At 36.9% G+C, this 19233-nt stretch overlaps 1 protein-coding gene across 3 annotated transcripts in view; it reads right to left on the reverse strand.

The window, feature by feature from the left end:
• Positions 1-19233, reverse strand: part of sh3pxd2aa (SH3 and PX domains 2Aa) — a 363802-nt gene that overhangs the window by 289434 nt on the left and 55135 nt on the right. For all 3 annotated transcript variants that reach the window (XM_039776615.1, XM_039776608.1, XM_039776599.1), the window contains exon 2: positions 9807-9887. In XM_039776615.1, coding sequence (XP_039632549.1) covers positions 9807-9887 — 81 coding nt within the window. The remainder of the gene's footprint in view (positions 1-9806; positions 9888-19233) is intronic.

Below are 19233 nucleotides of genomic sequence, written 5' to 3' on the forward strand. Positions count from 1 at the left end.
TGTGTATTTGTATGTGTGTGTTTGTGAAAACATTCTAATACATACTGATATTGTAAGTTTTCCAGGATAAAGGTGTCAACCAAACATATATAATATAAATTCACAACTTTGACCAAAAGCAACATGTTGGAAAATGCACACATCGTGCAACATTTTATTAGGTACAATCTTTTGTTTTTACCATTAAACATACAGCTTCAAAGTGATTATATTGGTGATCTCACTTTCATAAGTAATGGTCTTAAAACAAACATTGATCTAAGGATATAAAACAATGCCTGCATATGCTTCGGAAGTTTTTGCTTATTAGATTTCTGTAGATATATGCTATATTTTAAAATAGAATGGAATGCTACTAAATCTTTTATAACAGGAAGATAATTTTGTTTACGTTCAATAATTTGTACTGGGGATGTTTTGCTGTCAGAAGTGGCCATCTGAAAATGTGCAAAACAGGAGAATATGTCAGTTGAAATAACGTCTCCCAAGTCAAATTTTAAACAATAAATTAATCAGTAACTGAGGTCACAGAGAATGTTTCTCTGTTATATTATAGATGATTTAAAAAAATTGCCAACAATTGTATGACCTGTACAGTATGTTTTACAGTACTATTTGAAACTCCTGAATGAAAGTGTCACAAACATTTCCCAGAATAATCATTATCCTAAAATTCAATAAAACCAGTCTACTGGGAGCCAAGTTGTTATTGGCAGACTGATGGACAGGCATCATAATGACAGTAGGTGTTTTGTATATTTTGTGAATGTCAGTTTACATACTGTAAGTGTGCCATGAAATGGACGGGTGCCCCATTCTAGGATGGTTCTTGCTTACACCATGTAAAAGTTTATAATATTAGTTATGTGATAACATTTAAGTTTAGGTATCCCTTATAAGCAGTTATTAACAGTTTGCATGTTATAAAACATATTAAAAACCTCTTTAATCTGACATGACAATGAAAGACAATAGTGACATATTTATCTTGTTATTTTCAATGATACTTTTATTGTTGTTAAGAGAATAGTCAATAAGAAATTTAAATGCATTTAATAGTTTGTGTAAAATTGATTCCTAAACAAAAGCATGACCACTGCTTATTTTTATTTAAAACTAATGTGGATTAGTCCAAGTCTGTGCAAGGCGGACTAGGACATACAGAATTATGTAATATTAATCCAAAAACTAAACAGCAGCTAAAAAAAACAGTTTGCCAAGACATCCTGAAAGATCATTTAAACAAACACAACCATAAAAAAGATCACATTCAGCAAGTGGAAGGATGTATGCTAACAATGTTGAAGATGATGCATTACCTTGCAATGAACAAGAGGCAAAATTCTTAACTAGGCCAATGTTTTATTTCAGCAAAATCAGATAAGAACCAAGCACAATATGTCAGTTTGATAACAGGTTTCTTATAAAAATAATCAAGTGTCAAGTAAGTGTTGATGTAAGTCTGCATTGCAGTTCAGTGTATTTTTTTTTGTTTTAAATAAAATTCAAAAATGTTTGCTATTTTAAGACCCGATTAGTGACAAGTAAGGAACAATATTATTTAAATACAATACTTTATAAAGCATTGTATCTCAAAGTGCTTTATAAACAACAGACAAATTAAAATAGAAAGAAAAAGTCTCTGTTGATAATAGAGTAGCAAAAAATCTGTGTTTTAATTTTATTATTTTATTTTTCACAAAGTCTGAGCAGAGTTAAAGATGCTAAGATTTGCATTGGGTGTGATAAGGATGGACAGGATTAGAAATTAGTACAACTCGGGTTGGATGGTTGGGAAACAAAGTCAGACAAGCGAGATTGCGTTGGTTTGGATATGTGCAGGGGAGAGATGCTGGGTATATTGGGAAAAGGATGTTAAAGATAGAGCCGCTAGGCAAGAGCAAAAGAGGAAGGCCTAAGAGAAGGTTCAGTGTTCTCCCTAGCGTCTTTTCCGGCTAATTTAGTTGAGTGCCCGGCTGTCATCTCACATGACATTGCAGATCTAATGATCTGCAGAGATGGCAAGGAACAAGTGGGCAGGTGGGCAAATATTGCTAAAGCTAATAGCATGGACAAGGCGGAGCAGAGTTCACAAGCAAAGAGTATGGAGAGGTGGGGTTTCGAGAGCAGGCTGTACATGGTAATAGCAGGGGTGTAGCAGCTTAATACAGTTGCAAGGAGTATGGAGAGGTGGGCAGGCGAAAGGGGGATGTACATGTTAATAGCGGGAGTGGCAGCAGTTCACAAGCAAAGAGAATATGGAGGTGGGAAAGCAAGAGGAGGAGTGAGAAAATAAAAAAAGTCTAGATGAACCAGCCTGTCAGATATCAGAAAAAGGCGTCAGGAAGTGATATCTCTGTTCTTAGCATTAGCGCAGTCTGTATAGTGCGGCTGAGCGTACAGCAGCTCTCTTCTTGTTCAGTACATAGCAAACCAATATACAGTATATTATATATATATATATATATATATATATATATATATATATATATATATATATATATATATATACACACACACACATATACAATCACCTAAAGGATTATTAGGAACACCATACTAATACGGTGTTTGACCCCCTTTCGCCTTCAGAACTGCCTTAATTCTACGTGGCATTGATTCAACAAGGTGCTGAAAGCATTCTTTAGAAATGTTGGCCCATATTGATAGGATAGCATCTTGCAGTTGATGGAGATTTGTGGGATGCACATCCAGGGCACGAAATTCCCGTTCCACCACATCCCAAAGATGCTCTATTGGGTTGAGATCTGGTGACTGTGGGGGCCATTTTAGTACATTGAACTCATTGTCATGTTCAAGAAACCAATTTGAAATGATTTGAGCTTTGTGACATGGTGCATTATCCTGCTGGAAGTAGCCATCAGAGGATGGGTACATGGTGGTCATGAAGGGATGGACATGGTCAGAAACAATGCTCAGATAGCCCGTGGCATTTAAAACAATGCCCAATTGGCACTAAGGGGCCTAAAGTGTGCCAAGAAAACATTCCCCACACCATTACACCACCACCACCAGCCTGCACAGTGGTAACAAGGCATGATGGATCCATGTTCTCATTCTGTTTACGACAAATTCTGACTCTACCATTTGAATGTCTCAACAGAAATCGAGACTCATCAGACCAGGCAACATTTTTCCAGTCTTCAACTGTCCAATTTTGGTGAGCTTGTGCAAATTGTAGCCTCTTTTTCCTATTTGTAGTGGAGATGAGTGGTACCCTTTGAGGTCTTCTGCTGTTGTAGCCCATCCACCTCAAGGTTGTGCGTGTTGTGGCTTCACAAATGCTTTGCTGCATACCTCGGTTGTAACGAGTGGTTATTTCAGTCAAAGTTGCTCTTCTATCAGCTTGAATCAGTCGGCCCATTCTACTCTGACCTCTAGCACCAACAAGGCATTTTCACCCATAGGACTGCCGCATACTGGATGTTTTTCCCTTTTCACACCATTCTTTGTGTACCCCAGAAATGGTTGTGCGTGAAAATCCCAGTAACTGAGCAGATTTTGATATACTCAGACCAGCCCGTCTGGCACCAACAACCATGCCACGCTCAAAATTGCTTAAATCACCTTTATTTCCCATTCTGACATTCAGTTTGGAGTTCAGGAGATTGTCTTGACCAGGACCACAACCCTAAATGCATTGAAGCAATGGCCATGTGATTGGTTGATTAGATAATTGCATTAATGAGAAACTGAACAGGTGTTCCTAATAATCCTTTAGGCGAGTGTATATATACACATATACATGGTTGTTTAAGCATTAGGTGTGTTCTGTGTGCAAAAATCCTTGTAGAACTCACTGCAGTTCCTGTTTAAAGTGACCCCATCTGTCATTCTTATATTTGCTCATATATGGACATGCGTCCATATTGCAAAAAGTGTACAGAAACCTTTGCAGCACAAACTGTGTCCCGAGCAAAAGTTTTATCACTGAATTGCTGAGGGTTTTGTACAGAAGCATATTAGGGCCAAGGTGAAGAAAACAAAATACGGAAAATACGGACAAAGTGAAGAAAAAAACTACATGTCGAGAATGAAGTCAAGATGTTGACTTTATTCTCGACATTTCCACTTTAATCTTGACGCTTATGACGAGAATAAAGTCGACATGTTGCTACATAACTTATGACGGGGTTTGAGAAAATCTAGTAAATTAAACATTCATTTTAAGATGAAGTTTAGTTTATGATGTTCTATTTTAATGACAAACTACGAGAATAAAGTCAACATTTAATTTTATAATTTAATAATGAGAATAAAGTAAAAATGTCGAGAATAAAGTGTAAATGTCGACTTTATTCTCAACATAAGCGTCGAGATTAAAGTGGAAATGTCGAGAATGCGTACCTGCCGTAGCGCAAGTGTGAATTGAATATCCAACAGGCTCTCCCTTTCCCACTCAAAAGTCTTATTCATAGGTACTTTAATTGTTTTCAAACATTTTACCAACATGAGCAAAAGAAGTGTTCAGAAAACAACACTGCTCAGTTATTTCAGAGACGTTGTTTGGCAAAAAATAGTTGCCACATACAACGTTGTTTGAAAAGCTGTTGGAACACTGTAAAGAAATAGGATGTTGCTTTTTACAACATCTCAATATTGGTAAAAATGCACATTACACCTCTGAAAGAATAATGTAAGAGCTGCTGGATGTCTTAGCATCAGAAATAAAATCTAACATACTGAAAAATATACACACAGAAAAGTTTTTCAGTATTCTCTGTGATGAAACCACAGATATCTCAGATGTAAAACAATTAATTATTTACATTAAATATGGTTGCCAGGTCACTACAGAGGTCAGAATTAGTTTTATATCAACCCACAATCTGATTGATGGCAAAGTGGAGACTATAACCAACACACTGAGTGAGACTATTGACACTCTAGGCTTGAAATCTGCTAATCTGGTTGGACTAGGGTCAGATGGAGCGGCTGTTATGATTTGAAAACAGAAAGGTGTGGCAAAACTGCTTAGAGATAAAACATCTGGACTCTTGGTCAACTGTCACTGTGTAAACCACCGATTTGCCCTTGCAAGTGCCCAAGCAGCAGCTGCTGTACCTTATTTAACAAAACTGAACATCTTAAGGGAATTATTCTATTTCTGCCAAAATTCTTCAGTTAGGACGGCAGGTTTAACGGAAATTCAAAATATTCTCAACATTCCCCAGATTAAGCTAAAAATGGCCAGTGACACTAGATGGCTGTTTGATAATTTTGCAGTACAGTCACTACGACAATGTACGATGAGTGATCTCCTTGGAGTGCCCAGATCCTGGAGACTTTGATTATGGGAAAGCTGCAGACAACTGGGCCTCTAGGAAGAAAAGAAGAATAAATATTTAACTGAAGACACCTTCTGCATATGCAAGTTGGCTTTGAAGAATATTTTTACATTTTTCTTCATTAGGTTTCCTATACTTTTCTTCATTGTTTTCACTTTTCTTCCCGACAGCGACAATACTTGTGCCTCTTAGTTTCTGTCATAATAATTGTTATTTAAAATTTTTGTTAGGGTTGCAGGATCCTGAATTGGATACTTCTTAAATTTAATAAAAATATTCTGGCACAAGTGTCACACCTTAAAAAAGTAAGTCATATTGAGCTTTGGAAAAAAATTAATAATAACTAACTAATAAAAATCGTGCACATTTGATTTTCCCCACCACCAAATTTCCCCATCCCACCCCACCTGGCTACTTTTTTTTGCCACCCAGCTGGAAAAAATTTCTGGGGTGAACACTGAGGTTTATGGATGTGGTGAGAGAGGACATGCAGGTGATGGGTGTAACAGAGCAAGATGTAGAGGACAGGAAGATATGGAACAAGATGATCCACTGTGGCAATTGGAGCTGCCGAAAGAAGAAGAGGAAGAATTTTTAACAAAGTTTGAAATACAGGGAGATTCAGTTTTAAGTGAAAAATGCATCAAAACAAAATAACACCTGACTGATAAATCTGTCGCTTGGTTAAACAATCAGTAATGTAAAATTAACATACCAGACCTGAGGAGATCAGAATATAGATGCTGCTCCAAAATACAACTATAACCAATAACACAATAAATGCTCAGCCTAAAGTGAAAACACTGGCAACACTCTCTATAAGGCAATATGGAAGAGGAAGGCTGCAATACCATTTAGTTTCTTAGCTTATCTTCCTCCCTGGGGAATTTTATTGCACGCATAGCAACAAGACACCCAGTGTTTTCAAAATTAAATAGGGCTAATCTCATTTTAACTCAAGGATAGTTGAATCTGAACTTCTGAATGGAAAAAATTAGTACATGAGGTGCCTTTATTAGAGTTATCTGGGTCAGGAAATCAAAAAGTGAAAATATAAAATGTAATTATAAATTATATATTACCAAACTTTATTGTCCTAAATCTTCTTTTCCTGTATTTTAATATTTGGGGGCAAGACATTCTGGCATAGTGGTTAAGGCTTTGGTATTCAAACCCTGAGGTTGTGGTTATAAATCTCACCATAGGGTGGTCCAGATCTAATTATGCAATTTTCATTACGCTATAACAACGTGCAATGCAGGATGTTGGAGGAATTTCGACCACCAGCAGTGCATAGGAACATGATCTCCCTAATCAACAAAATGTTTGACCAGACTGGTAGCGCCAATCACCCGAAATTGTATTGTGTTCCTGCATTGTATTACGAGTTGCATAATTAGATCTGGACCACCCTGTACTGACACTCTGTGGCCATGAACAACACACCTCATCTGCCTGTGCTCCAATTGGAAAACACAAAAATGTAACCAATTTTTTCTCAAATGTTGTAAGTCACCAGCCAGGCTTCAGCCAAAAAATGTAAATAATAATGATTATCAGGAATTTAATCATGCCTATAGAAATCAGAACCACATTTTATAGGGCTGTATTAAAACCTAAACAGGACAGTTCCTATCCAACATGGTAAGTTGCCCATAAAACCTCAAACACATACAATATTTGTTGTGTACAACTCATTCAAATTTAACTGTGCTAATTTTGTTTATTTTTCTGTACAGTGGCATATAATTCCATTCACTTCCTTCATTTTTCATCATTAACAATCAAAATTCAAATATACAACATTTTTGTTAAGTTTTTATTCTTACATGTTTTCTGTGGCAGGTCATATTCATTGGAGTTTTGGGTTGACACAAAGTATGGTGTCTTGATGGTATTAAATTACATAAGTGCCATTAAAAGAAATATAATGAAAATGTGCAAATTGATAACGGTAACTTTAAACAGACACAAATTCCTGTTTAACTAAACTTTAAAATTTTACTATTTTACCTAACAAAGGACAGAGTACACCAGTTGAACTACCAGAGGTATTTCTTATAACGAAATAATTATACACAGTTGTGGTACAGTAACACTTTTCAGTAACAGTTTTTTAAAATGTAATTTCATGTAAGTCTACATTGTTTTCATTTTTAGGGCAAATAAGTTAATAAAATGGATTACATTTAGCCCTTTTTTGTCTAAAATGTAACAAAAAGCTAAAAAAGGTACCATGATGTACAAAATAACAATGACAGCTGTGTTTCCCAGTATTGCTCAGGGTTTAATGCAAAATATTGCAGTAAATTTTCCTTTACACTTACTGTATAACAAAAGACATCTATGTTTGTATAACACAGAACCATAAGGGAACTGTGTCTTCTTAAAATGGAAAGGTTAATCTAACAAGATGAGAGGAATCAGTGGTATAATTCTCCTTTGTCATATCCCATTAAGATAGTTAATCTGCCCCCAGTCACTTCCATTAAACTGTCAATCACCTTGAAAATCTGCTTTAGAGTTCTGACATCATAAAGGGCAGAACAACAACAGAAATCCAACAGAATCCAATATCAGATTCACCAAGCTCTTCCACCCGCTACAATAAGACACCATACAGATTACATGTATATTCTAAATTGTACTGTCCCTGAGTGTTTATCTAGTCTTCATGGAAATATTTATGTGCTTGTATGAATACTTACACTGACAACTACACTAAAGAATATGCTACCTCAGCGAGTGTTCACAGCACATCTTTTTGCAGCCCTTTTCACAAAGGCACATGTGTAAGGCAGCACTTCTAAGTGATGGTGAGAAACTCAACCTTTACTTAACACTGAAAGACAAGGAAATGGAAAAGGCAAAACAAACAATATAGCCTAACAAATCTACATCTTTAACTAGTATACAGAGGAGAATGGCATGAAATGCCCAGTTCAAGGTCTGCAGCACTGTGGAGAGCCATGGGAGGAGGACCTGTCCAGCACCACAATATATTAACACAAATAGATGCATGTCTGCTGTAAATTTAAAGTGAAGAAAAGGTACAGTGTTTAGAATGAATCTAATCAGTGATCTCAATTCAATGAGATATGACTCAGCTTTGAGGTTGTGGCTCTGCGAGGTGGTTAACTAAGTACAGCTTCAAATATGACAGGGAAAACAACACAGGCAGATGTCAACTGTGTTCTAGTGATGAGAAATCATGTTTTCAAATACAAAATGTAATAAATTACTCTGAAGACAATATGGCCACAACTGGTAAGAATGTCTGAGGCATAACAAAATAATGAGGGAGAAATCCTTGATTAAATAAAAAGTTAAATGAAATAAACAAAAATCAAAATCACATTCTCTGCTTGAAAGGTAAGTGTACTAACTACTATACTACCATCACTACCCATGTAGCTCCATTTTAAGATTGGACTATAGAATTTCTTGCCATTCCCTCCAGGGCAACACCAAAATTATAGGACAAAAAATGAATATTGTGTGCCAAATTTCAAGTATGTGGCAAGTAAAGAAAAAAGGATGTACTTAAAGAACAAACAAACAGACATTGTGCTTTAAAAACGCATGAATATTTTTTGCAACATAATAGCTGGTACTGAAAATTACACACATCTCTAAACACACTAAAATGACAGAGATCTCTAAACACATTAAATGTCTAATTAGAGCAGAAATCCCAATAAACACTTTAATAAAAAATTATTAACTTCAGGTTTTCATTTATGTTACTGACACTCACAATTGTGCCTGACCAAGTAATAAGAACTTTGGAAAGGGAGCTAACCATTAAGGTTCTTTGTCCTGACATTTTTCCAGGTTAAGTGTTTAGTAACTGAGCACAGTCACAGTTACAGTTAAGAGAATACATGAGACACAGGGTGAAGCATTCTATTACTTTGAAGTAAAATGAGTGAATGATAGAATTACACTGTTTCTATGCTATTCTAAAGTACTGCATCATGAATAAGGAACACGGCTAAAAAATATAAAATTTTACTAATGCCGCATTTCTCAATTTATTTTCATCCCTTGTTTTTCATGTACTGATCATTCACATAATAGGATTTTTTTCCTATTCCACTATGGCCCCTTTTGCAGGAAGCTTTCAAAATTCACTTTCCTTGACTGAAGCATCATATCCTGTTTAACACACTGACTCCATTGATAGAATTTCACTCTGGAAGAATGCTTCATGCTTAACGGAAAAGCCAAGTCCCACAGACCTCTTCTCTAAACCTGCTTGTCATATAGTAACAATGCAGAATTGCTCACCAAATGACCACTGTGAGTAAACAATATTTTTAGTTAAATTTGTAAAAACATAAATATAATAATTATACAGATTTTATTACTGTAATATAAAACATTGTGTGCCTTAGAAATATTCTGAATAAAGATCCAAATCACTGATTCCTGATTACATTATGTGCTTTAGACGATGAGTGAAGCCGGGTTTATAACAAAGAAAATGACGCTTACCTGGAGGTCAAAAAATTTGCTGTATCTCCTGTAAATGGGCTGAGATGTTGAATCCGAATATGTAACATTTATTACATAAACCTGTAATTGAAACAAATAAATAGTCAAAAGAATGGCTCAAAAGTCCAGCTACTCATTTTGTGAATAACAACTTATGCAGTGACAAAAACTTGCTTTTACAGTTGAATGTTCGAAAAGGTACTGTGCTTTCTACTGATTAATATACTTAACCATTACACAAAGGTTTTTAAGGTTAAAAATTTACTGTAAACATTAGAATCTATTAAGAGTGTGATAAGTTTTTGCATATGAAGTCAAAATTTTGATTCCTATATTCATTTTTTGTCTGCAACTTTTCTGCCATTCAGCAGATTAGAGAATGCAACATGTGCAGTATGTTACCAGTTCAAGCAGAGGTGGGCACTCTGTTTCATTTGTAAAATAAATGTCAGCCCTGGTACATGCTACCCTAGTGACCCACTGTTTCCTCTATGTGAAAGTTCCCCGGGTGCTGGAAGTTAAATCAATACTTTTGCCAGGCACATTATTGTGAGTTGACACACAAAACAACATGAAAAAGCAAAAGTGAATAGGTAAAATGAGAATCTCCTTCTGTGAAACCTTACTCTAAATTTGGACAAAAATACAAACCGGATTCCAAAAAAGTTGGGACACTAAACAAATTGTGAATAAAAACTGAATGCAATGATGTGGAGATGGCAAATGTCAATATTTTATTTGTAATAGAACGTAGATGACAGATCAAACGTTTAATCCGAGTAAATGTATCATTTTAAAGGAAAAATATATTGATTCAAAATTTCACGGTGTCAACAATCCCAAAAAGTTGGGACAAGTAGCAATAAGAGGCTGGAAAAAGTAAATTTGAGCATAACGAAGAGCTGGAAGACCAATAAACACTAATTAGGTCAATTGGCAACATGATTGGGTATAAAAAGAGCTTCTCAGAGTGGCAGTGTCTCTCAGAAGCCAAGATGGGTAGAGGATCACCAATTCCCACAATGTTGCGCAGAAAGATAGTGGAGCAATATCAGAAAGGTGTTACCCAGTGAAAAATTGCAAAGACTTTGCATCTATCATCATCAACTGTGCATAACATCATCCGAAGATTCAGAGAATCTGGAACAATCTCTGTGCGTAAGGGTCAAGGCTGTAAAACCATACTGGATGCCCGTGATCTCCGGGCCCTTAAACGACACTGCACCACAAACAGGAATGCTACTGTAAAGGAAATCACAGAATGGGCTCAGGAATACTTCCAGAAACCATTGTCAGTGAACACAATCCACCGTGCCATCCGCCGTTGCCAGCTGAAACTCTACAGTGCAAAGAAGAAGCCATTTCTAAGCAAGATCCACAAGCTCAGGCGTTGTCACTGGGCCAGGAGTGTGGCAAAATGGAAGACTGTTCTGTGGTCAGACGAGTCATGATTTGAAGTTCTTTTTGGAAATCTGGGACGCCATGTCATCCGGACCAAAGAGGACAAGGACAACCCAAGTTGTTATCAACGCTCAGTTCAGAAGCCTGCATCTCTGATGGTATGGGGTTGCATGAGTGCGTGTGGCATGGGCAGCTTGCATGTCTGGAAAGGCACCATCAATGCAGAAAAATATATTCAGGTTCTAGAACAACATATGCTCCCATCCAGACGTCATCTCTTTCAGGGAAGACCCTGCATTTTTCAACAAGATAATGCCAGACCACATTCTGCATCAATCACAACATCATGGCTGCGTAGGAGAAGGATCCGGATACTAAAATGGCCAGTCTGCAGTCCAGATCTTTCACCTATAGAGAACATTTGGCGCATCATAAAGAGGAAGGTGCGACAAAGAAGGCCCAAGACGATTGAACAGTTAGAGGCCTGTATTAGACAAGAATGGGAGAGCATTCCTATTTCTAAACTTGAGAAACTGGTCTCCTCGGTCCCCAGATGTCTGTTGAGTGTTGTAAGAAGAAGGGGAGATGCCACACAGTGGTGAAAATGGCCTTGTCCCAACTTTTTTGGGATTTGTTGACACCATGAAATTCTGAATCAACATATTTTTCCCTTAAAATGATACATTTTCTCAGTTTAAACTTTTGTTCTGTGATTTATGTTCTATTCTGAATAAAATATAAGTTGGCACCTCCACATCATTGCATTCAGTTTTTATTCACGATTTGTAGTGTCCCAACTTTTTTGGAATCCGGTTTGTACATTTTTGTTTAAAGATACCATGTGCAGCACATGCATTAAGTGGTGATCATAAAAGACATCTCAGATCTAGCAAACTTCTAAGCAAGCATCGAGCACATCTATAAGATGTTTTGCATATTATGTTTTATATTACCTTGTGACAAAACTTACAAATGGCAAAAAAGTCTTCCAGCAGCATCACAGCTCCAAGAGAATACCAATTTGCCGATAATCCTCCCACATAAATACAAATGTTCATGTTACATTTAGTTGTGTGTCTAAATGTACCCAAACGTGGGTGAGTACATACAGTATATGCCCTACAATAGACATGCCCCCACCCATCCCACATTCATTCATATGCGCCCTGTCTTCTTGGCAAAGGCTTCAGAGGAGTCAATAAATACATACAGTATATAGATAGATGGAGAAAGGCATCTAGAATACCAATGACCCATAAGCAAGACAAGAGAAATACAATAGCAACTCATTCTTATTTTTGTCAAGTTGTTATTCTAGAACAGAAATCCGCATGTAATCAAAATGTTGTCAAAATACTAAAAGGGGGAAATATTACACAGACCTATGATCAGGCTTTATGAGTCTAGCAGGATGGTTCATGAGAAAGGACTGCAGAATAAGAAGTCAATGTTATATTCACACAATTCAGAATTGTAACATTTATAAATTTTGAATTTTCTGATTATAGTTAGTGCTTTGGAAAAAAAAAACTTTCTTAATTGTGTATTTATTTATAACATTTACAAACTATATTGTCATAGAGAGAAATGACATGGCAACTCTTTTCTTAAATAATGACTATTAAACAGCTCAGTTTCTTTTTTTATTGAAACCACAGTATAGCCATTATTTGTACTTTTCTATTATGTATAAAATAGTATACAGTAAACCCTCATTTATCGTGGTTAATCTGTTCCAGACTCTACCGCGATAAATGAATTTTTGCGAAGTGGGATTCTTTATTTATAAATCTAATATTTTCTCAGTTAGTGCATAGAAAACCTGTTTACCTTCTAAATACGTTTAACATTATTAGAGCCCTCTAACCATGAAATAACACCCTTTAGTCAAAAGTTAAACTATGCTCCATGACAAGACACAGATAGCAGTTCTTTCTCACAATTAAAAGAATGCAAAAATATATTCTTCAAAGAAGTGTACGTCAGGAGCAGAGAATGTCAGAGAGAGAGAGAAAAGTAAACAAAAATCAATAGGGCTGTTGGGCTTTTAAGTGGAAGCACTGCGATAAAGCAGCCGCAATGAAGGGATCAATGTGAAGGTAGTCTTTCAGCATTTTTTAGAGAAGCATCCATATCTTCTAAGCAAACAGCCTCTGTGCAAACAGCCCCTCTGCTCACAGCCCCTCCGTCAGGAGCAGAGAATGTCAGAGAGAGTGAGAGAGGCAGAGAAAAGCAAACAATGAAAAATCAATATGTGCTGTTAGAGCTTTTAAGTGTGCGAAGCACCACGAGGGAAGCATATCATATATTATTGAGGAGTTTTATTTAATACGTAATACGTGCTCTGATTGGGTAGCTTCTCAGCCATCCGCCAATAGCGTCCCTTATATGAAATCAACTGGGCAAACAAACTGAGGAAGCATGTACTATAAATTAAAAGACTGATCGTCCGCAGAAATCCGTGAACCAGCGAAAAATCTGTGATATACAGTATATTTAGATATGCTTACATTTAAAATCCGCAATGGAGTGAAGCCGAAAGTCGAAGCGCGATATAGCGAGGGATCACTGTATACAGATTATTCAGAAGTAGTTTTAGAAATAATGCCCATTTTCAGTTTTTCATATTGTTGCCTTGATCTGGGTTTTTAATATTACAATTACAATATATGGCAATATAACCACAATATGAAATTTTAGTTAAAGGAATAATTTTGGCAATGAAATGTCCAAAGTCTCTCCTACAAACTCAAGCTTCAAATTTCTAAATTACTTCAAATGAATGAATGAATCATGTTTACTCTGTGTTTCTCTAGTCATCAATTCTATAAGCCTAATTATTTTGATAATTCAGTGTAGCAATTAGCAAGATCCACGGCCCCATTCCAGTAGTATCTAGGGCAAAAGAGAAAACAACCCAGAACTGGGCACATATAACCAAAAATCGACCAGGACATTTTATAGCTGCCAGTTAATTTAACCCAAACAAAAATCACAAAAAAAGGAAGAACCCAAGAAAAACTTACAGAAACATAGACAGAACATGTAAACTTCACACATATAGTGACCATGTTTGGCACCAAAAACCACACCACAACTTCACCCACCCTACTATTATACTAAACAGAAGCTTGTTTCAAAATATAATTAATCATTATGTGCAGTGACTGTGGTGGGCTGGCGCCCTGCCCGGGGATTTGTTCCTGCCTTGTGCCCGGAGTTGGCTGGGATTGGCTCGAGCAGACCCCCGTGACCCTGTAGTTAGGATATAGCAGGTTGGAAAATGACTGACTGACTATGTGCAGTGGAAGTAAATGTGATCAGATTAAAAAGACAGATGCTTCTCAATAAATTATAGAAAATATCACCCACCATGTTCATGTAAAATAAGACAAATCTTTCATTTTAACTGCTTTTTAGCTTTCTAGTTGCAATAAAACACACAAGGTGAATGTAGATGTTGTCACACACGTGCGACTAGGAAAACGATGTATGGACCAAACAAAGGTAATTCCCCGCCAGGCCAGGTGGTGGCGGGGTGCACTAAACCTTCTTCTGTTATCTCTACAGACCAGCATGAAAAAACCTGTCTAATTAAGAACAGATGAAGTCACTTCCGGTTCAGGCACCCAGAAGAATATCACTTCCGATTCCGGAGCCTAGAAGAATATCACTGCTGGAACCTATTCTGACATCTGAAGATCACTACTTCCGGTTCCCTTACGTCACTTCCTGTCCAATCCCTTAAAATCACCATCTTGAAAAACCATTGACAGTTCTGTTTTGGACTCGGTATTGAGAACATCTCTGTACTATTGCAAGAATCTTTTACAGCCAGGAATAATATACGGGTGGCTGCCCCAAACCTTTTTAAGTGTGTCGAGTCTATACTTTTACAATGTTTTAAGACTTTGAGATGGCTGGCAAATCGGGATCTACAGAAACTCACCCTAGGCTGCATAGCTAATTCCAAAAGTTCTATTTAACACAGAACAGGAAACAGATGGTGCCCTAGGGACTTTTCTACTATTGTTACCCATACTTGGCTTTGTTTTTTGAATGCTATGAAAATAGTGTATATTACATTAACTAATACTGTATAGCGATCATTATTTTCCTAAAGCCCAGCATCCTGCAAGTAAGTTATCAATTCATAACTGTGACATATTGTGATTAAACAAAAGAAAGAAAAGTAATCTGTTGATAAAATTTGCAGAATCACATCAAGTAAAGAAAACTAAAATAAGAGCAAATTCTGACAGGCAGAAAAAGTGTTAACCAAATAATTAAGGAATGAAAAGATTTCTGAGTGGACTGTTCACACATACCACCAACTCAAAGTACAAAAGCAATTAAAAAATGTAAAAAGGGTGCTGGGAAATATATGATTATATATATGACTAGACAATAAGCCCGTTACAATAACGGGCGCTAGAACAATATTGCATAAACATTAGTAGGAACAGTCTATATTAAATAGCAAGGGTCCTCGACCTCATTCTGCATCTTGTCATAATTTTTTTTTTCAAAAATATTTTTGCAAGAAGCCTAAAGTAAAATAAAAATAAAAATAAAATAGAAACATATATGATAATACAGTAAGTATAATTAATATTGCCTTAGTGTAAAACTTTGTAACAATATGTAATACACAATATCTGAAGAAGATATTTAGGAAAAAGTCTTTATTTTTTTACCTCATGAAATTTTTTTATAAAATTTCATTATAGACAACATTTTTGTAAATACTCTGCCTGAGTTTGGCAACAGTTTGCCTTGTTCAGGACCATCTACAACCTTGACAACATCTGAAAAACTTCTAACTCTTGATAATGCCACATATAACTGACTGTGGCTGAAAACTGGTTGTGGCAAGTAAATGGCAACTTTTTCTAAGGTTTGCCACTGAGCTTTATTAATTGTTATGGCAAAGGCTAATGTAACTGGAAAATTGTCGCCTTCTTAAGGTAAAGGCTAAATTAGTAGAGGATGGAGGCAAATCAATATGGGGATTAAAGACGATGTCTCCTTCAGCTGAACCTGTTATTACTTGAGTAATGATGAGGTTTCTTTTCAAGTCTTTAACAAAGAGGTGGGATCCATTGCACGATCCTCTTTTAGTGTTTATATTCCTAAGGAGCATAATTATTGCTCCCTTTTTAAGGTTCAGTTTATGCCTTGGCATTCCTGTTGGAGTTACTGTAGCTGATTAAGAAACTCAATAGGATAGTTCTGCATATCTTCCTCAGTTGATATTTTTTTTTACGCTCATTTTCCTGTTCTTCTATAGATCTATTTTCTCTTCTGAGTCTTTCTCTTGTAGTGTTTTTATGACGCTCATTTTCTTTGTCTTCAATCGATCTATGTGCTTGTATTTTTCTTTGTCTTTCAGCCTTTCTTTTGTTGATGTTTACTTGTTGAGCGGACTGTTCTTCCAGGAGATGTTGCTTAAAAAGGGTTTGAGTGTCTGTGTCTTTTGTCCCACTTGACGTGTCCTTCTTTTTGGGTGGCATGTTGTTAGTAGATAGTTAGTTAGTAAAAATGTGCGGGGCACTATGTGTGGCTTCTCTCCAGCAATGGATTTTATGTGTGCGACCGTGAGTACCCAATCAGCACTCTCCCCAGCAAATGCGCAGGGCACTACCTGTATGTGTGGCGTCTCCCCAGCAATGGATTTAATGTGCACGGTTTCCACCTTTATTTGCTTATCATGCGCGGCCGAGGCTACGCCATTCACTGTGTTGCTTATCATGCGCGGCCAAGGCTACGCCATTCACTGTGTTGCTTATCATGTGCGGCCAAGGCTACGCCATAAACTGTGTGCTCTGGTTCCACCTTTATTTGCTTATCATGCACGGCCAAGGATATGCCATTTACTGTCGTGCAAATGGGCGGGGCACGGTGCGGCCCCGCACATGCGCACTTCACCAGAAGACACACACACGGACACCTGGACGCACAAAGGGATTTTATTAAAGAGGATTAGTACTCCTATTTCAATGCTCTTTGGACCCTATGTTTATTTCTGAGCAAACGCTCTATACAGAAGATTGAATGTAATATAAAATTTCACCACACAAACCACTCTCCTTAGTCCTTACAAATCCCATTGATTTATGTAAGTGGGAAAGTGTTGACTGTTGTCCTGGCATTTGTTCATGGATGGTATGCATGACAGTATACTCTTTGATGGACTGGGTCTTACAGCCAAGCTACTCTCTGGGCAGAATTTGCACATTACCAAATAAGAATAATTTCTTAAAGCAATTTCAGAATACAGAGATCACAAAGATGTATAAATTAGAAGAGCTAAGAGCAATAAACTGTAACAACATTAGCAACTGATTGTGCCATGTGATAATTTACTACCTTTTCTAATTTTGTTTGCTACTATGCATCCAGTAAAATTAAGAAAGCAGGTTCAGAAAATGGATAGATAAGGACATGAAAACCTTGTAATCAGACACTGGTTGAGTACAGTATAAATTGAATATTTTTTTTGAACAAGAATGAATTCTGTGCTTATTGCAAAAGCCACATAGCCATGTGATTGAAATTAGTACCTTGGTGATCTTCAAATCTCAAGCTAACATTTTGCACATATTCAGTTATGCATACATTCATAAAACTCCTATTCCCAAACTATATTTTGAGAAGCCAAAGCCTATTATGGCAGCATCAAGTGCAAGGTAGAAGCAACACATGGATAAGATGCCAGTCATCTCAGTACACATCTTATTCAGAAACTTCCACTCACTGACACTGACCCAGTTTGTAAGCACCAACAGCTACTATAGAAGAGAAATATTTCTATATTAGCATAAATACCATATTAACATAAAAAGCCATAAAAAGTAATTAAAAGCTTCTAAAACATTAGATTAAGCATAAATTAGAATGTTAAGCAAATAAGATAGGTCAAGCAAATAGTTAACTAAAAAATCAGGCATATTGCATTCTGGTGCAGTGGTAGCGTTGCTGCCTCGCAGTTAGGAGATCCGGGTTCACTTCCCAGGTCCTCCCTGCATGGAGTTTGCATGTTCTCCCCGTGTCTGTGTGGGTTTCCTCCGGGCGCTCAGGTTTCCTCCCACAGTCCAAAGACATGCAGGTTAGGTGGATTGGCGATTCTAAATTGGCCCTAGTGTGTGCTGGGTGTGTTTGTGTGTGTCCTGCGGTGGGTTGGCACCCTGCCCGGGATTAGTTCCTGCCTTGTGCCCTCTGTTGGCTGGGATTGGCTCCAGCAGACCCCCGTGACCCTGTGTTAGGATTCAGCGGGTTGGAAAATGGATGGATGGATGGATATTACATTCTCTAGTAAAAAAGGAAAATTACCAGTAAGGATAGAATAGGACAAGAATGACGCACAGAAACTACTCGAGTACAGGATAAGGAGGAATGACAACACCTGTGTTCAAGGCTGGGAAGCTGAGGAACGATACCACAGAAAAAATGGCTCTGGTAGGCATGTAAGAAACCAGCTGGATTGGTGAATCAGCCAAAAGGCAGCAAAAGGATTTTGCTATAAGCAGGGTCACAATGATGTAATGCATGAAAGAAAAATGAGTATATTCAGACACTAGCAAATAAAGAATAATAGAGAGAATATATTAGAAATTAACTTTAGCATCGAAAGTAAGGAAAATCAAGCATGCCAAGCAAATGATTAAATAAAAGCATATACCATATTTCTTTTTAATTAAAGCTTAGCTTCAGGCCACCATTATAAAATAGTTTGAAAGGCTCAGAAAAGGAAATGACACCATAAAAGCCCAAAGATGGAAAAAGGAAAACATCTGCCCAGCCAAAGACCAATCAGAAATAAGCAAAACAGAAACTAGAGAAGAACAATGGACAGTAAGAACAGGTGCAGAATTAGCTAATTGAACGAGGTCAAAGTGATAAGAAATGACATATAAGTTTTGGGTTTTGAACTGTTCCGGGCTCAGCTCAATTTGTCCGTATTGGGTTGAGTCCGTGTTATTATTTGTGTTGTTTTATTGCAATAAAGCTTTAAAACTCTGTTTGC

This window comes from Polypterus senegalus, chromosome 1 (assembly GCF_016835505.1).
Source record: "Polypterus senegalus isolate Bchr_013 chromosome 1, ASM1683550v1, whole genome shotgun sequence".
In the NCBI taxonomy this organism is placed as follows: Eukaryota; Metazoa; Chordata; class Cladistia; order Polypteriformes; family Polypteridae; genus Polypterus; species Polypterus senegalus.